A 21,711-nucleotide genomic window follows, 5' to 3' on the forward strand; every position below is an offset into this window, starting at 1 on the left:
TCTAGAGTGATATTAAATGTGTATAAGAAACTGCAGAAGGAAAAATATTTCAGGGCTCCAAGTTCATGGAAGTGTCTTAAACATATTCAAGGTGTTCTGGGATCCCTTTTCCCCCCTTTCTATGGATCCTGCATGAAGGATTGCCAACTTTTATACTGGAATATCTAGCTGTTCCTTTCATATCAGTTTGATCTGCAAGCAGTTACCATGTGTTATTATTTAACTTCATGCAATAAAAATGTTTAACTGCCCATTTCCACTAATTAAACCTTTGTTGAAGAAACAGGACCTTTTTTCCAGCATTGCTGGCAACATATAGCAGTCCTGTGACCAACCAGAAGAATATTTTATTGCATTTTCATCCACCTTGTGTATTAATCACAATCAGCATATTTGGTGGATCTACAGACGACAAGGAATATCTAGTGAAGGAGCCTTGACATACTGATCTGTCCAGAACTGTAGGGATGAAATCGTATCCAATGCCTTCCACCTCGTAAGTTGTTTTCTCTGTGACATTCAGTCCTTCTGGCTCTGCAAGAATGGATCCTTCGGGATCAACACCTATAACCTGGGAAACAGAGGGGAGCAGTTCAAGATTTTGTAGTTTAACAGACATCCCAAATGTTGGAAATATTTCCCCTTGTTCCTTGTCCTGCTCCTTCTGATGCCAATGGAAAAACCTAGCGATCAGGCCATGACTTGGCCAAGCAGAAGATCAAAGAGTATGCCCTGGATACCATTCAGATGACAGACCTCATTACAATCTGCGCCAGGAGTCAGAGAACATAAGACGTGGGCATTAGGAACATGATTAAGGCTTCTGCTTGGAAAAGGGGGAAAAAAGAACACCCCCCCCCCCAAGACACAGCGACAGAGAGGAATTTATGATTGCACCTTTTGATGTACATCTCCATCTCATTCAAAGTAGTTCTGCAAGCAGCAGACATCACAAGCAACTTTCTAAGAAGAAACTCTGGGTCACTTCTAGAACATGGACCTTGTTCTTTTAAGATTTATGGTATACAGTTTCATTTTTTTAAAACAATGTAATCAAGATGGTAAACTTATAGATAAAAACTAAATGTTATTTAGAAACAAGACTGAAATGCTATCAATGCTATCAAGAAAATGCACAGTAAACAATTGCAATTTATAAGCCAACACTTAGAATCTTGACAGTAGAGGAAGTTTTGAACTTGAGATGTAAAGCTTGCTAAAGAAAGGGCCTGGCATTGTGGGAAGATTTAGTATAATACTTCTACTGTTACTGAACACCTTTCTCTTTACCCAAGCTTTTAATCTTTTTGAGCTCATTTTAATGTTTGCTTCGAGTCTGAAGACTGCTATATGGACATCATTTTAGGTTGCTAATACTTTTAGAGCTCATTTTAAAAACTGTAATTTTATAGCTGCTATTTTTTTAGAATTTGATTGGTTTGTTTTGACCTTGGTCCATTCAAGCATGTTTTACCATACAGCTGCAAGCTCTTCAAGTGAACCAAAGTGCTGAAGATATGGCTAGCAGCAATTTCCATTATCACACCGGCAATACTTTTTACAGCCTCTTTGATCACAGGAAATACTGCAAGTCACCTCTGTAACCATCTGGCAAGTTCTTTTTCTACACATGGAAAAAACAGCAATCCTTTACTGAATACCACTGACAGAATTTCTTGAAGAGGTTAATCTGGAAGAAGGAAAACCCTACAGTTAAATCTACCACTGCATTCATGCCTCCAAACTCGAAGCTAGACAGTGATGAAGATACTCTGGGACTTACTTTGCATTCAGGACATTTTTCTTTTATTTTTCTGCCAATGCCAGTGATGGTGCCCCCAGTGCCTGCTCCAGCTACAACCATGTCTACCCTACCTATCGGAACAGAAAAAAAACAACACCATTGAAACATTCTACAAAAATTAAAGACAAAAATCTAAATGAATAGAGGCATGCATGAGTAACAAAACAAACAGCTCCAACATTTTGTATTTCAGGACTAAATTATTCAACTAAAGTATAACTGATATCAGAAAGCAATGACACCCCACCTTGGTGAAAACATAATATACAGCTCCAACACCAAAACTTTTCCATTGATTAAGTAATTCCATATATGCTGGTTTCTTTATTACAGTATTTACATCTTGTCTTTCCCTGTGGCTCAAGATGGCCACAATACAATAAACATTACAAACTAATCCCCCCTGTTAAAAAAAAACTGTCCCAACAAGAGATACCAGTAGTTTGTATTCCATTAAACACCCTGGCAAACAAAAGAACCTTGCAACATCTAAAAATTTCAAAAGACAGCATACCCTCACCTCCTCAGGGAGCCCATTCCATAGAGACAGTGACAATAGAGAAGGGTTGGAAAATTCCTGGAGACTTTGGGCATGGAGCCTGGGGAAGGTGGGGTATAATGCCATACAGTCCATCTTCCCAAGCAGCCATTTTCTCCAGGGGAATGGATCCCTGAAGGCTAGTTGTAATTCTGGGAAATTTCTAGCCACCCTTCCAGGATCAGGGTCTTCCTGGCCTGTGGTAGTGGGGGGGGGGGGGCGGGGCGGGGGGGATGCATCCACCTCTGCAACCAGGCTGCACGACATGGTGCAGTGCTGGAGAAGGCATGCACAAATCTTTCTACTGCTTGCAAGGAATGTCTATGCCACCTTCCCTATTGCCTCCCAACTGCTCCAAAATTTCTCACATTCCCCCACCCCTTGATGTCTCCAGCGGTCATAAGGGGGTGGTACCACTCACTTTGGGAATCCCAGCTCTAATTCATGAGCTTCATATAAAGGCTGAAGACCATAGGCAAGATAATAGAACTCTGTGGCACTCTGCAGGGATAAATGCCACTCAGTTGATTCTAGGGTTGCCATGCTCCCGCTGCCCACTGGTGAGGGATTGGGGGAGGGTTGCCAGATCCAGGCTGGGAAACTCTTGGGAGATTTGGTGATGCAGCCTAGGGAGGACAGGGACCTCAGTGAAGTACAATGTCACAGAGTCAACCATCCAAAGCAGCCATTTTCTTCAGGTAAACTGATCTCTGTAATCTGGATATGAGCTGTAATTCTAGGGGATCCCCAGGTCTCACCTACAGAGTGGCATCCCTAGCTGATTCGGATCCTCCCTTTCCTCTCTTTAGTGCATTCTGCATATTCTGAACTTAGCCAGAGATTTTTTATGAGTAACGTGAGCATCCATACTAGATAATGCTCTTGAATCTTTTAGTGGCCAACATTGAGAAATATTAGCAGCTTTTGCTGTCACAGTAATTGATAAAACTAAACCAGCTGCAATCCTCCCTTATATGCCTCTAGTAAAGGCACAGGAACCTGCATGCTGCCATGGCTGCCTTTTGTTCAACGACTCTACATTCATTACTCATTTAAATTACAACACACCATGATAATGAATTGTAAGTCACATTGAGAGTCCTCCTGGAAAAAAAGAAGAAGAAGAAGAAGAAGAAGAAGAAGAGGAGGAGGAGGAGGAGGAGGAGGAGTTTGGATTTATATCCCCCTTTCTCTCCTGCAGGAGACTCAAAGGGGCTTACAATCTCCTTTCCCTTCCCCCTCACAACAAACACCCTGTGAGGTAGGTGGGGCTGAGAGACCTCCAAGAAGCTGTGACTAGCCCAAGGTCACCCAGCTGGCATGTGTGGGAGTGTACAGGCTAATCTGAATTCCCCAGATAAGCCTCCACAGCTCAGGAGGCAGAGCTGGGAATCAAACCCAGTTCCTCCAGATTAGATACACGAGCTCTTAACCTCCTACGCCACTGCTGCTCCTGGTATGGTATATGTGGTGGTATATGTATTAAAATTTCAAGTAAAAGGTATATTAGGATATTCTTTATTTAACAGCATAGGCAGTTAGACTAGCATTCCAAATACAGGTCACAGCCTTTCACTCAGCTAGGATAAGGATTACCTGAATATGTCACAGTTGGAAGAAAGGTTTCAGCAACAGGAAAAAAAAAACAATGGTGCATTCTGCCTCGCTATCCCGCACATGTATTGTTTTTTCTTTTGTTTTGAGGGGGATGTCTGCGAAGCTATGGTGTAACGAACTTGCCCCACCCTGAAGGGCTGGCGTACAACAGGCCTAATTGAGAAGGCCTTGGCAACAGCCAGAGTATGAGAAAAAGGCTCCACAAGCAGAGAACCAACCTAATTGGTTGGGAAAGGACCAATAACATTTGGCCAAAGCTAGGGGAAGCTAGTGTGCTTACAGCACTGAGAGTGCTGATCGGAGTCTGTCAGAGAGCAGTCCAGACTGAAGATCAGTCAGAGCAGAGCAGAGTTTGGCAGAGAGGAGTCTGTCAGCTCTGGAAGAAAAGAATTCTGTCTCAGCAGAGTTGGCTGACAGAAGTCCAGTTCCTGTCTAAGCGGTGTATGCTTGACAGAGAGAGGAGGCCCTGACTGGGTGCAGATTGAAGTGCCCTTCAGGAGCTTGGCGGTTTTAAAACTGCCCAGACCTATCGAGTCTGCCTTGCCCCTGTGTGTATCACCAGAATCACCAGTCTGGGAGAAGCCAGTCCAGAGGCAGTGAAGCCATATTAGGACTAGTGGGAGAGAGGGAGGCCAAGTGTGCCAGAATCTCCTGGGCTTGGACTGTGTGTTTGGGTGTGATCAGTGGGTATTGGAGCAGTGAGGTATATAAGGTGTCTCTCTGTGTGTGTAAGGGAATTTATTAGTCTCAAAGCTAAATCTTCTCCCCTTAAGAGACACCCACTAAGCTTATCTGTGTGCATATGAATCTGAAGTAACATACTGCAAAGCTCTGAAAGTCCATTAAAGCCGTAAGAACCTCTCTTGAGTCAAGTATTTTAAGAAACTTTTTTTTTAGGTTCTCAAAAATAAATTCATATTTCTCTATGTTTAAGCTACTCCCCTGTGCCAGCCTGCGTTTATGTGTGAGAGGATTGTGTGTGCCTGTCTGCGTAACTAGATTCCCAGCCAGTTTTTGAGTTCCCTCCATTTTTGTTAAAGGGACTCTGAAGGACATTCCCCTCAGATCAAGTGTGTGTATGTGAGGTGGGATCCTTAATGTTTTGGCAAACCAGTAGCAGTTTGGGGGATTTCTAGTTTTCTTTTCTTTTTATGGTGGCAGCGAAGTAAAATAAGAAGATCCCTTTACCCTAGCTTGAAGGATAGTGTGGGGATCCTTTAAATCTACATATATATATCTCGCCCTCCTTCTTCTCCCAACAGGGTCTCGAAGTTTGAAAGGGCTCTCTCTTTCCCTGCATATCCTTATCCTTTACATATGGTGACACAAATATGTGCATATTGCAGCTTCTCTAGTTGTGTCGCCATAGCTTCATAGACATCCCCCTCAAAACAAAACAAAAGGAAAAATGACCTGTTTGCAGGATAACTAGGTCAAAACAAGCTTTATTCAATTACTTTTTACAGCGAAATTGCATGCGGATGAGCTGAAAGCAGAGGAAACCTCCATGGAAACCCTTCACCAAGTGGCGTAGGCATGGAGAATCTCTGAAGCAACACACAAATTGGCAGGCGCAACTGTGAAACTGACAAGAGTTCCATGCAGAAGATGGGAAAAAAATATCTGTTTTGGCTGGCAATGCTTGTGTTCTCCAGTACTGTGGGAACATAAAATGCCAAAACGGATCTTCTCAAATCATCTTCAGAACCTTATATTTCTGTTGTGCTGAATCCATGACTGAGAGCTCCCTCTACTGCTCCAAGGTACAAATTCAATAAAACAATATGCTTCATGACTGAGTATTTGACTTCCTGAGGATATTTGTCCTTCATGTTCTAATTCATAAGTTCCCTCTAATATATAAGCTTTCTCTGTGTTTTCTAGAATTCTGAACAGTAACATCACATGCAGACTTAACACACCTTCACACTGCTGCAGGATCTCCTCAGCTGTTGTGTCATAATGTGCCAGGGGATTACTTGCATTGCGGTACTATAACAAAACATAAAGAGAAATGCAGAGGATCACAAAAGACAGCCTAGCAAATTATAAGGACTGCAACACTGAGACATATAGACTGAAATGTCTCTGTATACTGTACATCATCTACCTAGGAATACATCCTATGGTTACTGTAGCACAGAATACAAGGTACTTCTTTGCCAAGATATTTTCATCAACACATCAGTAATTGTGTTACAGACATCATTATTATTTACAAGGAGTTGCATTAATCAAATCTACTCTAATATAGTAAATAGTTTCCTCCACTGTCGGGAAAACTAAGCTCTCCATAGAGAGCAGAGTTACTGGGCACAACTGTAGTCTTGGATAAATTCATGATTAAGCCAAAATTAATAGTCACCCACAGACACCAAACCACAGAGAAATTGCTATTCTTATGTAAGATAAATTTAAGATAATCAGGTTATCTTACATAAGATATACTTAAGATAATCAAGTTAACGAGACTAATTTGTCATAATTAATTAGTCATGACTAAAGCCCTATTAATTTCAATGAAAACTAAGCACAATTGGACATAGGAGCATAATAACTGTCCTGCTGGATCAGATCAGTGGTTCACCTAGTCCAGCATTATGCCTCACACAGTAGCTGACCAGTTGCCTTGGAGGGCCAGCAAGTGAGGGGATTCTCTGTTGATGTTAAGCCTTCCTCAGCAGAGGGGTAAGAGAGGGGTTTATCTGTGGTCCTGAACTACTGTGGGAGGTAACACCTTCAGTCCGGGCCATGAATTCCACCTGCAGCCTCTCCTGCAGCTGTATAAAGCATGATCAGGCTGTTCCTGCCTTCCATCTTGATTTTTGTTCCATTCATTTAGAATACTTTGCGGCACATCAGGAAAATTGTTCAGCTGTAGCTTCCCCAACTTGTCCACACCTCTCATGGTCCATCCTAGGAACTTATTCCCTTGAAGCAGGCTGGGTACCTCACTTGGGATCAGGGCATCTATCATCTTCTTTTTGGCTGGTACTTCACCTGATCCAATATATGAGAATTGGGGATTTCATTCTTCAGTCTCCATGCCACCCCAACATGTGACTCTGGAGAGTCAAATCTGGCAGTAGTTGGAGTCCTCACGATTTCAGCCCCAAGAGCTCTCAGCACATCAACCTGATTTGAAAACAAGCAAAAAGAAATATGGAAGAGCATCATTTGCCTGCATGACTACTGTGATCTTTCTTGTGTATTTCAGATGACCTAGGTTACATGTTTTGCTCACAGCACATTCTTAACTCCACATGGTGTTATAATGGGGCTGAACAACCCATCCTTATTCAAAGTTTTATATTCTATCTTATATACAGTGGAACCTCATTTTTCATCCGTGATTCATTCGGAATTATGCAACAAAAACCGAAATCGGCATAGTCCAAGGTACGCCATTTGTGTATGTGCAACGCCGTTTGCGCATGTGCAACGCCAATGGCGCACCAGATTTACGCAAAAATTGCCTCAGAAGCCAATGGAATCCAAGGCGACCGACGATCACTGAGGCAACAAAACTGCCGGGGGCGACCGGCGAACACTGAAACCGGCGATCTCTGAGAGCAACGTTAACCAAGGTTCCACTGTACAGTGAAATTAAATTAACAGCTTGCAGGGCATCAGTAAACAACCATGTAATCAAGTGTAGATTTTTTAGTATCTGAAACTAAAAGCAACTCTGACCTTCTCCATGCTCATTTTCTCTGGCATTACAATGATACAGCGGTAGCCTTTCACTGCTGCTGCCAGAGCCAATCCAATTCCTAAAACAAAAAAAGAGATCACCAGTGAAAGAAACCAAACACGCATTACATTTTTCAAATTCCTGCCATTCTGACCAAACCACACGTCCACAGGTACAGACAGACTCACACTTTGAGTTAAGGCTCCTAGAATTAGCCTGTAAAGACTACATTTCCACGCTGATAAGAGGTTTGCCAGCCTCAGGTTGGGGAATTCCTGGAAATTTGGGGGGTGTAGCCTGGGGAAGGCAAAGTCTGGGAAGGAGAGGAACCTCAGCACAGTATAATGCCACAATCCACCATCAAACTGCAGCCATTTTTCTCCAGGAAATTTGATCTCTGTCATCTGAAGAAAAGATGTAATTCTGGGAGGCCTCCAGGCCCCAAATGGGGGTTGGCCACCCTTACTGACAAAAGCCATACAGACTTTACCATACTGTCTCGCTTCTCTCTTCCCAGATAACATTTACCAAGCATGACATTCTTCACAAAGTTCCTCTAAACTCACTCCACTTCATGCTGCTGCTCGAGAACAAGGAAACTTCTTTCCTTTCTCTCTTTATATCCTTCATTTCCTTGATCCCTCAGTTCCCTGACGCCACTGGCTGATCAAGCTCTCATAAGCAAAGGAGTCATAGCTACTTTGGTCTTTCTTGGCTTAGCTACTCTAATATCACACTGGAACCAGTGCAGTCTAGGTGCAAGCAGTGAACATAAATGGGATATTAAAGATTCTACAACTAAAATGCGAAGACCCATAAGCAGCTTCTGTTAGATCTCCAGTCCTCAGTCACCTCAGTTTTTTTTAAATAACATCTTCCTGAGCAGGTTGATGAAGAATTATATTTGCGACTTATGTAGCCTGATGATTGGGGGTGTGTGAAGAATATTATTGGCTAGTGACACCCAGTGGGTTCATGGATGATCTGAGATTTGCACCAGAGATGTCCTCAGAGGCATATCTGTAGAAAATGACAATGCTGGCATGCCCTGCCCGATTAACTCTACACAGAGTTTGGGGGCTGGGTATGCCTATTCAATGCTAGACTCAGCAAGGCCAGGTCCAGCTTTAAACTGCATTTTAAAGCTGGACCTGGCCAAGATGAGCCCAGGATTGAAAAAGCGTGTCTGGCTCCCAAATGCCATGTGGAGTTTGGGTGTTGCAAGCCCAGTTGAATGCTGAGTTCAGTCTGCCCAGGTTCAACATTCATCTGTGTGACTTGCTCCCAAATTTCTCATAGAGTTTAGGACATGGTACAGTTCAACAGTAGCCACCCGAAGGCTGCAGGATGCAGACTGGCACCTTCTTCAAGGACTGGTGCCCAGAGTATGTGCCATGCCTCACCCCACTCTAGATATGCCTCTGGATGTCCAATTCATACTATGTGCCCTTTACCAGTGTAATATACCAGTGCAAGGAAGCAGACAGATCCAGAAAACTACAGCTCTGATAAGGAACTAGAACAAACCCAAAAACAACAAAGTTGGATGCACCCACAATAAAATGGAGTGATCGTTACTAGCCATATTGTATTTATGAAGAATGAGAGATGTTAAACCAAAACCATTTTCTCCTTTGGATTAGATACCCCATTTGGTCCATTCCAGCAGTAACATTTCATGATTTCCTTCGTTCAAGGCTGTGATGCACTATCAGAAGGGAAGTTGCCAAAGTACAAGGCTACTAAAGAACTGCCAAATAAATGACTCGACCATAGCTGATTTCTGTCTCTTTGTTTCCCTGCTTCTGTTCACATGAAGAAAGCTCTGAAACACCCATACCTGTGTTTCCTGAGGTTGGTTCAATAATAGTGTCCCCAGGTTTCAAAATCCCATCTCGTTCAGCATCTTCTACCATCCTTAAACTGATCCGGTCTTTCACACTTCCTCCAGCATTAAAAAATTCACATTTTGCTACTGTAATATAAAGGCAACCAGAAAAAGATTGTTTTCTAATGAAGGACACATACATTAGCTTTTAATTAAGAAATCAGTACATGTTGCTTACAACTACCATATTCAAATATAACCACAATCCAAAGGGGCAAAGCCACATTGAAAGTGATGTGACCACTGTGCCAGTGCCATTGCTACCAGCACCTTGCAAACAGGCATGGATGCTGATGCACAGGCACTTACCTCAGCAACAGGGGGGTGCGAATCTGAAGTTCACCCATGGGCTGGCGCACCTCCACAAGAAGAAACTGTGCCAGCATGGAGGGAAGCATTCTGGTGGCTCCCAGGGGAGTCTTGCCTGGGAACACCTCCTTTTTCTGCAGCACAAAAGGAAGATGGGTTTTCCCCGGAGAGAAAAGGATTTTCTTCTCCCCCAGCACTAATGCTGCCAATAGCCTCTTTGGAGGTGGTGCTGAAGGCCATCCTTGGCTGCTGCTCTACCATCCCCTCCCCCTTGGATTGGGCTGTAGGTCACCTAAGAAGAGAGCAGTCCTTGTTTAAAAAACAGTTTGGTTCAGCCAGTGCAGTGTGTCCCTTTTAACCTGTAATTTCTATGGTGAAATGCTGGACCAACAGGAAATTTACTTATCTCTTCTGCACACATACTCTCTTCTCAGGAAGCTCATTTTTTTACAAGAACAGAAACCTTTAACTTATGATGTCAAGACCCTTAAGTGGGTGGCCAGGTGACAATTGCCAAGACTTTGTTTACAGGCTGCAAGTTTCTCATCCCTGCATTTAACATGTGGCAAGAGTAGAAGCAGAGATCAGGGCTAACAACATGGTGTGGGAAAGAAAACCGAAATCAAAATAATACTGCTATAGTGGTTGAATTTTTCCATCTCGAGTCTATAATTTTGAGATCTCCCAACAATACCACAAGCTACTGTGAAGATTTCTGCAGCTACATCTCAAGCTAATCATAAAATACTTACAAAGTTCACATTTAAGTCCAAAGAGATTTCCAATCTTGTTGATTCGCACCAGGGGCGTATCACCAATTTTTTTCAAGATGTCTGGCATAATATTTGGCGTCTTTGTTCTAAATCAGAACAGCAAAAATATGCAATAATAGGAGTGGTGAAAGATCCTGAGGCCCCCACACCAGCCACCCACCAAAATCCTACTACAGCTTGCCAGAATCAAGCTGAATAAATATACTGAATAACAGAATATTTCTCAGTGCCTAGTTCTACTGAATGATCACTTACATTGTAGCGTGATGATGTGGTGATTCAGAGGGAGATTTTCCAAGCTCCCAAGTACATTTGCTTGGGATATCGGGCCTGATCCACTTCCTCTCCTTCTCAGTAGTATTACAAGACTCTTTCTCCAGACCTCCATTGGAGATGCAGTTTTTCGGGAAATGAGAAGATATTGTGTCCATTTCGGCTTCTGGAGGGTATAATGGCATTGTAATCTTAAGGAAGAGAAAAGGCCAATATTATTATGACTCCATGTTTATCAAAAGCAATCCTTATGGCCAACTGCAATGGGAATTCAAGTATTAAACTCAGATTTTTTTTAAAAAAAAAATGATAGCCTTTTAGAAGAGGTTACAAATATGTAACTTGCTGCTTTCAAATTAGTCAGCTGGCAGGATAATTTTACTTGTTCATTCTTATTAAAAACCCCAAAACTAATAACAATATGTGGATTCATAGGCTAGCTCAGATAATTGCAATTTCTCAATGTGTTACATAAAGTCTCCTAAGCAATTCCTAGTTCTTTTCAAAAGTAGATCATACTTTTCCTTTTCAGGAACTGGAATACAAAAACACACACAGGGCAGAAACAAAGTGTGGCTTGTACTACAGGCAGAGGCGTATCAGGAGGAAATGGCACCTGGGGACAAATAGTCTCCGGGAGACTCCCAACTGCGCCTGGGGGGGCTTCTGTTTCATCGCCTCTCTCCCCCCTTAGGTGGCTTTTTTTTCCATGGGAGTCTCCTGCCGTCTGCCCTTCCCTCTGGGGAGAGCAGAAGAGACCGCCACCCTCCGAGAGGTGCTTTTATAAACACCGAGGCCGGGGTGGGACTAGGGGGAGCGGGGAAACCCCCACCCTGAGTGCTTATAAAAACACCTCTTGAAGGACTGAGGACAGCAGTCTCTTTTGCTCTCCCCAGAGGGGAGGGCAGAAGCCAGGCTGCCAGGCTCCTGTGGGAGGGTAGGGGCGGCATCCTTGGGCATCCTCGGCCCCACCCACATCGATGATGACATGGGCAGAGCCAAGAGAGCCCGAAGACAACAAAGCAGCAGGACTTCCTGCTGCCTCATCATCTTCGCTCCGGTCCTAGTTACGTGGGGGACCAATTTTTAGCCCCCCACGTGACCAAATTAGTGGCGCCGGGGGACATGGGGTACCCCCCATCCCCAGGCAGATACACCACTGACCACAGGTGTATAAAAAGTGTACTGCATTAGAGGATTGCTGCTGTTTTCTATAGTTGCCAGTAAGAAGCCTCTAGGAAGCTCTTCCATTACTGGGTTTTTCTTCTCCATTAAAGATAAGTTCATACACTACAATTTCTTATGATTTTGACTATTAATTCACCTTAAATTCTACAAATACTGGCTATTTCACAGTTTTGGAGCCCACCTAGAACATCCTTCAGATTAGAGATTATGCCCTTTGCATGTCATGCGTCACTATGTATAGCTCACGTTTCTCATTGAAACTCAAAATGGATCATATAATACAAACAACATAATCAGACAGTTATCAGACATCCAGTAAACACTGCAATAGTATTAGATTACAAAGCAGGTTGTTTCCCAAGGTGGGAGTCAGAGCAGAGAACTCACATGTACGGATAGGTGTCAATCTTACCCATTTGCATGAAGACTTTGCTTAGCACATTGCTAAAGGCTGCACTACACTGTATTGATTTACTGTTCACTTGCTAATCCTGCACTGCCTTCAGATTGTGTGTGTGACTAAACAAATCAAAAGAGTCTCCCAAGAAAGTGAAGATAATACTTGTATGCTGGCTGTATTGGGAAATAGATGCACATCAAATACTATCAGCCTCCCTTTTCCTTCCAGGACTGCTGATCATGTCACTAAGCGAAGGTTTAGAAGAGCAAGGTGAAACAGATGGGCCTCAACTGAGGTGCTGAGCATTAGCAATCAATGGTCTAAGAAATGATCCCGAACATGGTGCCTATAGACACAATAGCACCCACTAATGTATTTACTGGTGTCCATTTTCTTCTTCCCCCAAAAAAACTCTTTCCTAAAGCAATAAGTTGATCTTGGTTTTCTTCCTTAGGTTGGGGAGTAGGAAGTGCTTCAGAAAAGTCCAGAAAGCATCACCTTTGTGAATGTAGGAAGTATGCATTTAGAAACTGCTTTTTAATAAATGAATGTTTTCAAAGTATGTTTCACAAAGGACCTTTGACTCTCAAGATGAGAGCTCCAATATCCCTATGAAGCCAACAGCTGTTTGCTTCCAAACCTAACTCTTGAACAGCTGCACCACATGCTGTCTATTCAGCTGCAAAATCAGAGGACGCTAATTAAGAACCCGAACACAGAAATCTACAGGAGCAGGTAAAATGAACCACAAAAGCTAGAGCTGCAAGATATTGTTATTTGTTTATTATACTGCTGTTAGTTACTGTAACAAACATATTTCAGAATATTGGAGGGAAGGCTGGCGAGCTAGTTGGGCAAAACTAGAAACTTCAGGGGCACAACTAGGCCACTGATCCACATACCAGATATTCGATTTGATGCTACACTGTCAGTTGCACATAAGAAGAAAAAGAATTGGATTTATATCCCCCCTTTCTCTTCTGTTAGGAGAATCAAAGGGGCTGACAATCTCCTTGCCCTTCCCCCCTCACAACAAACACCCTGTGAGGAAGGTGGGGCTGAGAGAGCTTAGAAGAACTGTGACTAGCCCAAGGTCACCCAGCTGGCGTGTGTAGGAGTGCACAGGCTAATCTGAATTCCCCAGATAAGCCTCCACAGTTCAAGCGGCAGAGCGGGGAATCAAATCCAGTTCCTCCAGATTGTAATGCACCTGCTCTTAACCACTACACCACTGCTGCTCTTCACAGGCTCTCTGCTGGTACCCACTCCCTTTGTAAAACCAGGATCGAGCTTTGCAAACATGGAGAGAGGGAAATGGGTGAGTTCTCCCCATCTTCACAGGTACTCTGTTGGCTTCTCTGCCTCAGCAAAGCTGGGATCCAGGACGCAATCAGAGCAACAGTTTTCTAGAGTCCATTGTATTTTTTTTCGCACAAGCTTTATTTGTGTGTGTGTGTGTGTTTTCTCTTTTTGTTTGACCTATGTAAGTCATTAAAGTCTTAAAGTCTTAATTTTTTATAATTTATATTGATTTTGTAGCAACTACAACAAAACTAATATACAACAGTGATCCAGTGACTCTATACCACAAAGACAACATAGGTGAAAAACCACAAATAACTATTGGACTTCCCGCCCATCACTCACTGTTGAAATTATCCATAACATAATAAATTTCTGCTTTATATCAACATCAGAAAGCTTTAAGATCTTAGTAAGTACTTTAAGATCTTAGTAAGCCAAGGCAGCCACCACACCCCCAGGGCTCAGCGAAGTCACATATTTGTCAAAGGCACATCTAGGGAAATGTAGCCCAGTGCAAAATTTGACACGCACACATCCCGTATGGGTGGCCGCCCTCCCCCACCAGTGTATGGAGTATGAAGTCAGTGTATGGGCCCAAGGGGAAGAAGGAGGGGTGTGGTGGCAATTTTCCGCCACCCCCCACGTGAATATATTGCTGCAGCCTGGGGACATTTGACCCCATATGGCAGTATGCCCCTGGCCCTTGTAACAACATCATGAAACACTTAAAAAAATTTGAATCACCATCTTCTTTTCCTGAGTTTGCTGATCATGGAATGTCAGTGCCAGAAGGCACCTTGCCCATTCAGTGCATGAGAGAAAGGAAGGCAGGTCAACTGTCTGGGTTCAATGCTTTTGATGCTGACTTCCTGCCAGTCCTGATTAACATGTGACTGGAGCATAAGTCATGATCCCTACCTCTCTTCCAACTGGCAGACAGCCATATCTTAAGCTCACACAGTCACAGCTTTTAAAGAGAAACATTAATGGTACAGGAAGTTTAAACAAAAGCATAGTTGATTATGTATAAAAGCAAGAAATAAATGCTATCATGCTTCATATGCCTTTATGGATTTTTCACCTTGGATTTTTTCACACAGTAAGTTGCAGGAAGTCGCACTAAATGGAATAGTGTACACACTGTGCCATGATGTGCCACAGTATATGCTGTATTCTTCTCTAAAGCCATTTTCCCTATGATTAAAGAGACACACAAAAGCTTTCGTGCTATTATATCTCTCATTCCTTATAACACAAGTTTATTTCTTGTTTTATTTATGCCAAGACATCCATTTGTCCAGTTAGCTTTGATCTGCTGTGACGCTAATTTTAGCAGAAACTAAACTTAGTTATCACACCAATCCAAAACACAACTTTCCCCTAATCTGTTTGCAGAGTCCCTCACCGTTGCTAGAAAAGTTCATAACAGCATTCAGTACAACTGTGAACATTCAGCAATTAGTTATCATAACTAATGGGCTCAGGGCAGCAAACATATCATTGTTCGCTGCCCTGAGCCCCGTTGGGAAGGGCGGGGTATAAATGTGAATATAAAATAAATAAATAAAGTACCCTAGGCACACAATTCAGAGTACATATATGTAAAAGAAACACATATGGCAAAACAGGTAATTCTTGCAGACATCTATAGTTGTGTACTGCAAATAACTCTTATCCTAGGCAGGGCCTTCCAAAGATCTCTAATGTGGTGGTGGAAAGGGCTGTCAAGTCACAACTGAATTTCAGCAACCCTCCAGGGTTTTCATGGCAAGAGATGTTCAGAAATGGTTTGCCATTGCTTGCCTCTGTGTGGGCTGTATGTGTTCTAAGAGAACTGTGACTGGCCCAAGGTCATCCAGCAGACTTCATGTGGAGAAGTGGGGAATCAACCTCACTTCTCCAGTTCAGACTGCGGTACTCTTAGCTATTCATGTTGGCTTCCAAAGATTGCTAATAGAGGACTTTATACAATTATATTGTGCTACTATCAGAGGAACTGAGTGCCAATGTGATGTAGTGGTTAAGAGTGGGGAACTTTGATCTGGAGAACCAGGTTCAATTCCCCACTCCTCCACAGGAAGAAGGTACATTTCCCCCCAGCAAAATCTCTCGTATCTATTCACACTCAAGCACTGATTTGGAGATAGCTGTAGCATCATCAAGCTGCTGTTGCTTAGAGCAGTTTTGCCTTGGCTTCCCTGCCTGATGTTGACAATGATTATGAAAGTGTGAATGCCACTACTTATAATTCTAAGGAACATTCCGCCATGCTTTTGGTTCATTAAAATTAAAGCTACAGTGACAACTCTCACCACTAAATGTTAGTCAGAAAAAAAACCCTCAAAATTCTGTACAAAGTCACTGCAATAACGAAAGAAACAAATCTATGCAGAGAAACAACACAAACTTGAAACAGAACCATTAGTTCAGCATCAAAAAAGTCAAAAGTTCAAGGTATTTCAAAATCTTCAGGGTCAAATAATCATCAATCACAACTCAATTCAGGATCTTCAAGCAATGTCCCATTTGGGGTGCTGGCAGGGGCTGATGGGAATTGTAGTCCATAACATCTGGAGTGCCAAAGGTTCGCCACCACTGTCATAGACCCAGGCTCTTCTAGTGGGTGCCCTGTGCCTCTGAAACAGCTTCAAAGAGGAAGTTGGGGGCCTTTCCAGCAAGGATGCAGAACAGAGCTGTTCCAGAGAGATCACTGGGGAAGTTTGAGACTGGGAAAAGGCGGTTAATAGGATTGCCAGCTCTGGGTTGGGAAATGCCTGGACATTTTAGGGATGGAGCCTGAGGAGGGCAGAGTTTGGAGAGGGGAGAGACTTCAATAGGGTATAAAGCCACAGCATTCACCATCCAAAGCATCCATTTTGTTCAGGTGAACTGATGTCTGTCCCATGGAGATCAGTTGTAATAGTGGGAGATCTCCAGCTCCCATCAGGAAGTTGGCAACCTTAGTGGAGAATACCCTGCTGGTTGGCATAAGTTATTTTTTTACTTTTGTTTTTAATATGTTATTAAATTGAGTTGTATTATTTTCACATTGTTGTTACTCACCCAAAAAGCCACTCAAGAGGCTTCATGGCAGAGTGGATATTTGAACTGCATTTGACTAAAGCAGTCTCAAATTGTAATTTGAAATAGTGGTTTTATGGATTTTTATATATTCTATTTTATGTATTTATTCTATATTGTAAACTGCCTTGAGCTCCATAAGACAGAAAGGAAGTCAATAAACCAACAAACCTCAGCCTCTCAGATCCTAGTTTGATACTCTAAGCAATGTACCGGTATTTTGTACCGGTATTTAAGAAACACATACTGATATAAACATCTAATATGGGTAAACAGACCCTTTTAGCTGCACCCCCACCCCCACTGACCTGCATTTCAGATACAAGCCGTGCAGTGGCAATCTCAGTTACTTCATGATGAGAAACTATGCCTGACAAGATTCAGCAAAAGCCACATGTATCAAAGAACAAACAACTTCTCAGTAAACCAACCAAGATTTTAAAAGGGTATTTTGAAACTGTCATCACACTTGTTATGATACATAAATTGTCCTAATGGTATAAAAGCACCATACTGCTTTGCTGGCACCATGGACTTTGTTAAGCAGAAATTAGGATATCCATTTCCTAGTATACATCGGTGATATTAATAAGCCCTGGAGTATTTCCAGAATTTTAAAAGTATTTACAATGTTTACTGTAACAGCCCTACCTTCACCTTAGACTTTAGGCAAGAAGTAAAAGTTACCCGCCGGGAAAGGAGAAGGTACAAGATTCACTTCCTACTGCAAAAGGCAAAATTGAGTTTAGAAAAATGAAAACAAACACTTATGAAACAAATTTTCCCGAAGAATAAAATTAGTCTTTTATTCTCCAGAAGATGAAAATAACTTTTGAATAATTTTAGCACAACTGCAGCTCTCTCTAGGTACATGGGGATTAAAAAAGAACTTCTGTTAATACTTAACCAACACACACACATACACACAATATTATTTTCCTTGTAATGTTATACATCTGAAGCTGGAGGAATGTAAAAAAATTGCAGAAGGAACAAACAATTGTAAATCACTCCTTCCCAATGCCATTTTTGGGGCTTGGGCAAGGTGACTATCAACTGCATGACACTTTATACCTCCTCATGGAGTCTTTTTCAAGTTCTAGCAGGATCAATCAGTAGACTGGCTCAATGATAGTGGCACTCAGTCAATGGTCAATTCAACATATGGCTCCGGTTAAAAATTAGTCAGTGACAAATATCTTAAAGATTACAAGTGTCTGAATGGAGGGTTTTTCTAACAGTCTTGGGGAAGGCAGTCTTGCAGAAAAATCTGAAAGTTTTAAAAAACTGAGGGCGTTGAGATTTCCCCCAAATAGAAGAATATTTTGTATTGTCAAAGGCTTTCACGTCCGGATTCAACTGGTTGTGGTGGGTTTTCCGGCCTGTGTGGCTATGGTCTGGTAGATCTTGTTCCTAACGTTTCGCCTGTATCTGTGGCTGGCATCTTCAGAGGTGTATCACAGAGAAAGTCTGTTTCACACTGTGTCTAGTGAGAAGGGAACGTTTAATGGGGTATATTATCCATGTCCCAGGATGGGGAACCAATCAGTAAGTGTTTGGGTGGAACTTGCTATGCAAAGATGTGGTTGAGTGCATTGTATTGCAGGTGGGGTTATCAGTCCATTTTTTAAGGAATACTTTGTCTGTGAAAGTGCAGATGATGTAAACATGTCATCAGCAGCGGTGATGAAAAGCCCCTGTGACCTGAGATAGCTCACTATCACCTCTCTTGTGAAAGCTAACAGGTGAGGAGGAGAACTGAAAACAGTCCGTGGATTGGCAGCACTGTGGATGGGTAGCAAACGGGCAGATAGGTGGAACAGAAAAGGCCACTGTGTCCCTTCACCACCAAACGGTGGGGAGGAAGACAGATGGGCAAATGGACAGGAGCTGCCACCTCCACACATGGAGAGGTGAAACAGGAGGGAGTAGCCAATGCTGCTGCGATGTTAGCTGTGGAGGAACAACAATGTTGTTAGGTGAGGAATGAGCCATTGATGCCACTGAAATTCCCCCTCCCATTGGGAGGTGGGTGGATAAGGTGAGCAAGGAGGCAGGCTGACCAACAAGTAGCTCTCTCAGCAAACAAACATGTGGAAGGAGATGAAAAACTCCCCCCCCCCCTCAATCTCACAGCTCCCCACTTGTTTTAGTCTACCCAAAATTTAGTTACCGAAATCGGCCGAGTCTGCCTTTTGGAATAGTTAGGAAATTAGCTAGAGGGAGAAAGGCTACGTGAGAGGCGGGTAGGAGATCTACGTGAGAGGCGGGTAGGAGATCGACTCTGCAACAAGATCACTCAAAACTAGTTTAGGCAAAAGAAATTACAATTTTATTAAGGGATCAAAATAATAAAAATACACACAGAGAGAGTTAAGAGGCCTAAGAAATAAAGGGCTGAGCAACAGTGGGAATAGGTTAGGATATTTGGAGGGTGATAATTAGCATTCCAGAAGTGAAAAAGTCCAAGGGAGAGAGAGATAAACTGCCAGTGTTTCTCACAGAGAGCTATCTTGGGTGCAAGGAGGAAGTCCAAGTGCAAAGAATTGTGAATTTGGGGACTCTAGTTATAGGAAAAATTGACCCTCTAGAAATGATAAGAAGGGTAATTTCATGGGACAATATAACATTTCATTCCTAGACACAGAAAATGGTGTTGGAAATTATTTGATGAGATTAAACCTGGAAAAGGCCAAGATTTGGTGAGACTGGGGCAGTGCTGATGAGATTGAAACAAAGAAACTCAGGAAGCTTGGTGACCCTTAATAGTTGGACAGGAGGTTCTAGGTTTAAGAATGTTAGAAAGAAGAATGAAGGCAGCCCAGAAGGTTAGCTGATAAGATTAGGATGTGGATATTTGCAAATTCATTGTATGAACAAAGCCAGGTGTGCTTTCTCAAGACTAGGGTGTTGTTAACCAGAAGTGAGCAGAGGGAGATAAGGTACACACAAAAAAAGACACGCCTCCGTGCAAAGGTGCGACAGCAAGCCGCATTGTTTCCACTGCCTGCACAGAAAAACGGGACAGTGAGTTACTTTATCCCGACTGCAACCCGCTCTGCCTGTGCTGTGCGGAAGGGGCCCTAGTCAAGTGTGTCTGAGCAGTTGCTCCGCCCAGCTCCACCTTTATACTGCTGGTCCCACCCTCAATTTCCACCTGACCTTCAGAGGTAGAGCTTAATGGGCAGAGCAGTTGCTCAGTCCACTGAGCTCAGCCTGGCTAGGTCAAGCTCAAAGCCTGCAGTTTAAAGCTGGACCCAGTCAAGCTGAGCCAAGAATTGAATGGTGCACCAGCCCTCAAATATTATATGGAGCAGGAACGGAGCAAGGGGGAACTACGCCAGGGCACGTGTATGCCCCGCGCCCCTGCCACGCCCCTGCACAAGCACGCGCCCAGGGTGTCATGCCCCCCTGCCCTGTTGGTGCTATGCCACTGATATGGAGTGGGGGGGGGGGGCGAGCCAGCCCTGAGAGCCATTTTCTACAGGTATGTCCCTGAATGCCCTCTCGATAGGTCTGCCTGGTATCATACTCCTCTCCATGATGTGTTGGTTTTCTATGGAGATTTTGCATACTGGAAAGCTCTGAATATGTAATTTCCCCCCTTGTAAGCAAAAATGGTACACCCTGAAATGAAATGAATAGATTATCAATTGGTAGTGATAGAAAGTACCACCAAGTTGCACTCGACTAATCGCAACCCAGTAGGGTTTTCAAGGCAAGAGACAATCAGAGATGGTTTCCAATTGCCTACCTCTGTGGAATAACCCTGGTATTTCCACTCAAATACTAATCAGAGTGAACCCTGCTTAGCTTTCAAGATGTAACAAGATCAAACTACCCTGGGCCATTCATATCGCCTTTTTAAAAGTTTTGGCATGGACATGGTATTATGAAGTTTTATGTGTAAACAAAATTAGACAAAAATAAAAATGGAATTCTCAGGATGAAGGCACCACCTCTCTTTTGCTTTATTAACTACCGGTATACATGGAAGCCATTTAGTATGTCATGAAAGTAAGAATAAGGTGCCATTTTCTGAGCTCACTCCATTGTCTTACCTGTTTATTTTTGTCAGTGTTTTTTTTAAATTGGGGTGGTGGTGATATCTTCAAAACCCAAGAAGAATTAGAAAACAATACAGACAACAAATAGCCCAACTCTGCAATCCTAGACCACTACATTATTCATTGTTTGTTTTTTGATGACATCATTTATTATTCTGGCATCCATCTTAAATCTTTGTGAGAAAGGACGGCTATAAGTAAATAAATAAATTTAGGGAAACCCCCCACAACACATACGAGCTGTACATGAGTTTGTATCTAGTAAAAATCAGAAACTGCATAACCTTCAAAGCAAAACAAGTCAGAACTGGTAGGCCACAAAGAAATAAACCAAGCCTAAATCTTCCAGGGCAGAACAATTTTGGGTGGAGGATTTAATGTTATAGTGCCTGAAGGACAGGAATGGTATTATTCTTTCCAATTTTATCATATTAAATGCATGCTCTTCACATGACTCTTCACATGACAATTAAGTTGCTTTCTTTATGGGTACAGATATTTACAAAATATTTGAACTGGTTCATAGGATGGGTTTCTGTTCTTTTCCATGACTATACACTGCTTTGATAATGGTATCCTGTGGAAAGGCAACCAAAGATGAACAAATGATAGTTAAAAACAATAGGACAGTTAAAGTGCGGAGAGTAGAGATGCGAACCAATTGCTATACTAACATTTTACAAACACAGGGCTAGGATATTTCATGTTTCTCTAATTGGAATTCCAGAAATTGGTATTCTGGGTAGCATTTTGATAGATGAAATACACACACAC

The 21,711-nt window shown here is 42.6% G+C and overlaps 1 protein-coding gene across 2 annotated transcripts in view; it reads right to left on the reverse strand.

The window, feature by feature from the left end:
* Positions 1 to 21,711, reverse strand: part of LOC125431702 (cystathionine beta-synthase-like protein) — a 55,134-nt gene that overhangs the window by 24,712 nt on the left and 8,711 nt on the right. For both annotated transcript variants that reach the window (XM_048494738.1, XM_048494737.1), the window contains exons 2-9: positions 10,879 to 11,087; positions 10,603 to 10,709; positions 9,494 to 9,628; positions 7,653 to 7,732; positions 6,960 to 7,094; positions 5,882 to 5,951; positions 1,784 to 1,875; positions 446 to 571 (exon numbers count right to left, since the gene is read on the reverse strand). In XM_048494738.1, coding sequence (XP_048350695.1) covers positions 446 to 571; positions 1,784 to 1,875; positions 5,882 to 5,951; positions 6,960 to 7,094; positions 7,653 to 7,732; positions 9,494 to 9,628; positions 10,603 to 10,709; positions 10,879 to 11,081 — 948 coding nt within the window. In that variant the 5' untranslated portion in view covers positions 11,082 to 11,087. The remainder of the gene's footprint in view (positions 1 to 445; positions 572 to 1,783; positions 1,876 to 5,881; positions 5,952 to 6,959; positions 7,095 to 7,652; positions 7,733 to 9,493; positions 9,629 to 10,602; positions 10,710 to 10,878; positions 11,088 to 21,711) is intronic.

The sequence above is a fragment of the Sphaerodactylus townsendi genome, linkage group LG04 (genome assembly GCF_021028975.2).
Source record: "Sphaerodactylus townsendi isolate TG3544 linkage group LG04, MPM_Stown_v2.3, whole genome shotgun sequence".
In the NCBI taxonomy this organism is placed as follows: domain Eukaryota; kingdom Metazoa; phylum Chordata; class Lepidosauria; order Squamata; family Sphaerodactylidae; genus Sphaerodactylus; species Sphaerodactylus townsendi.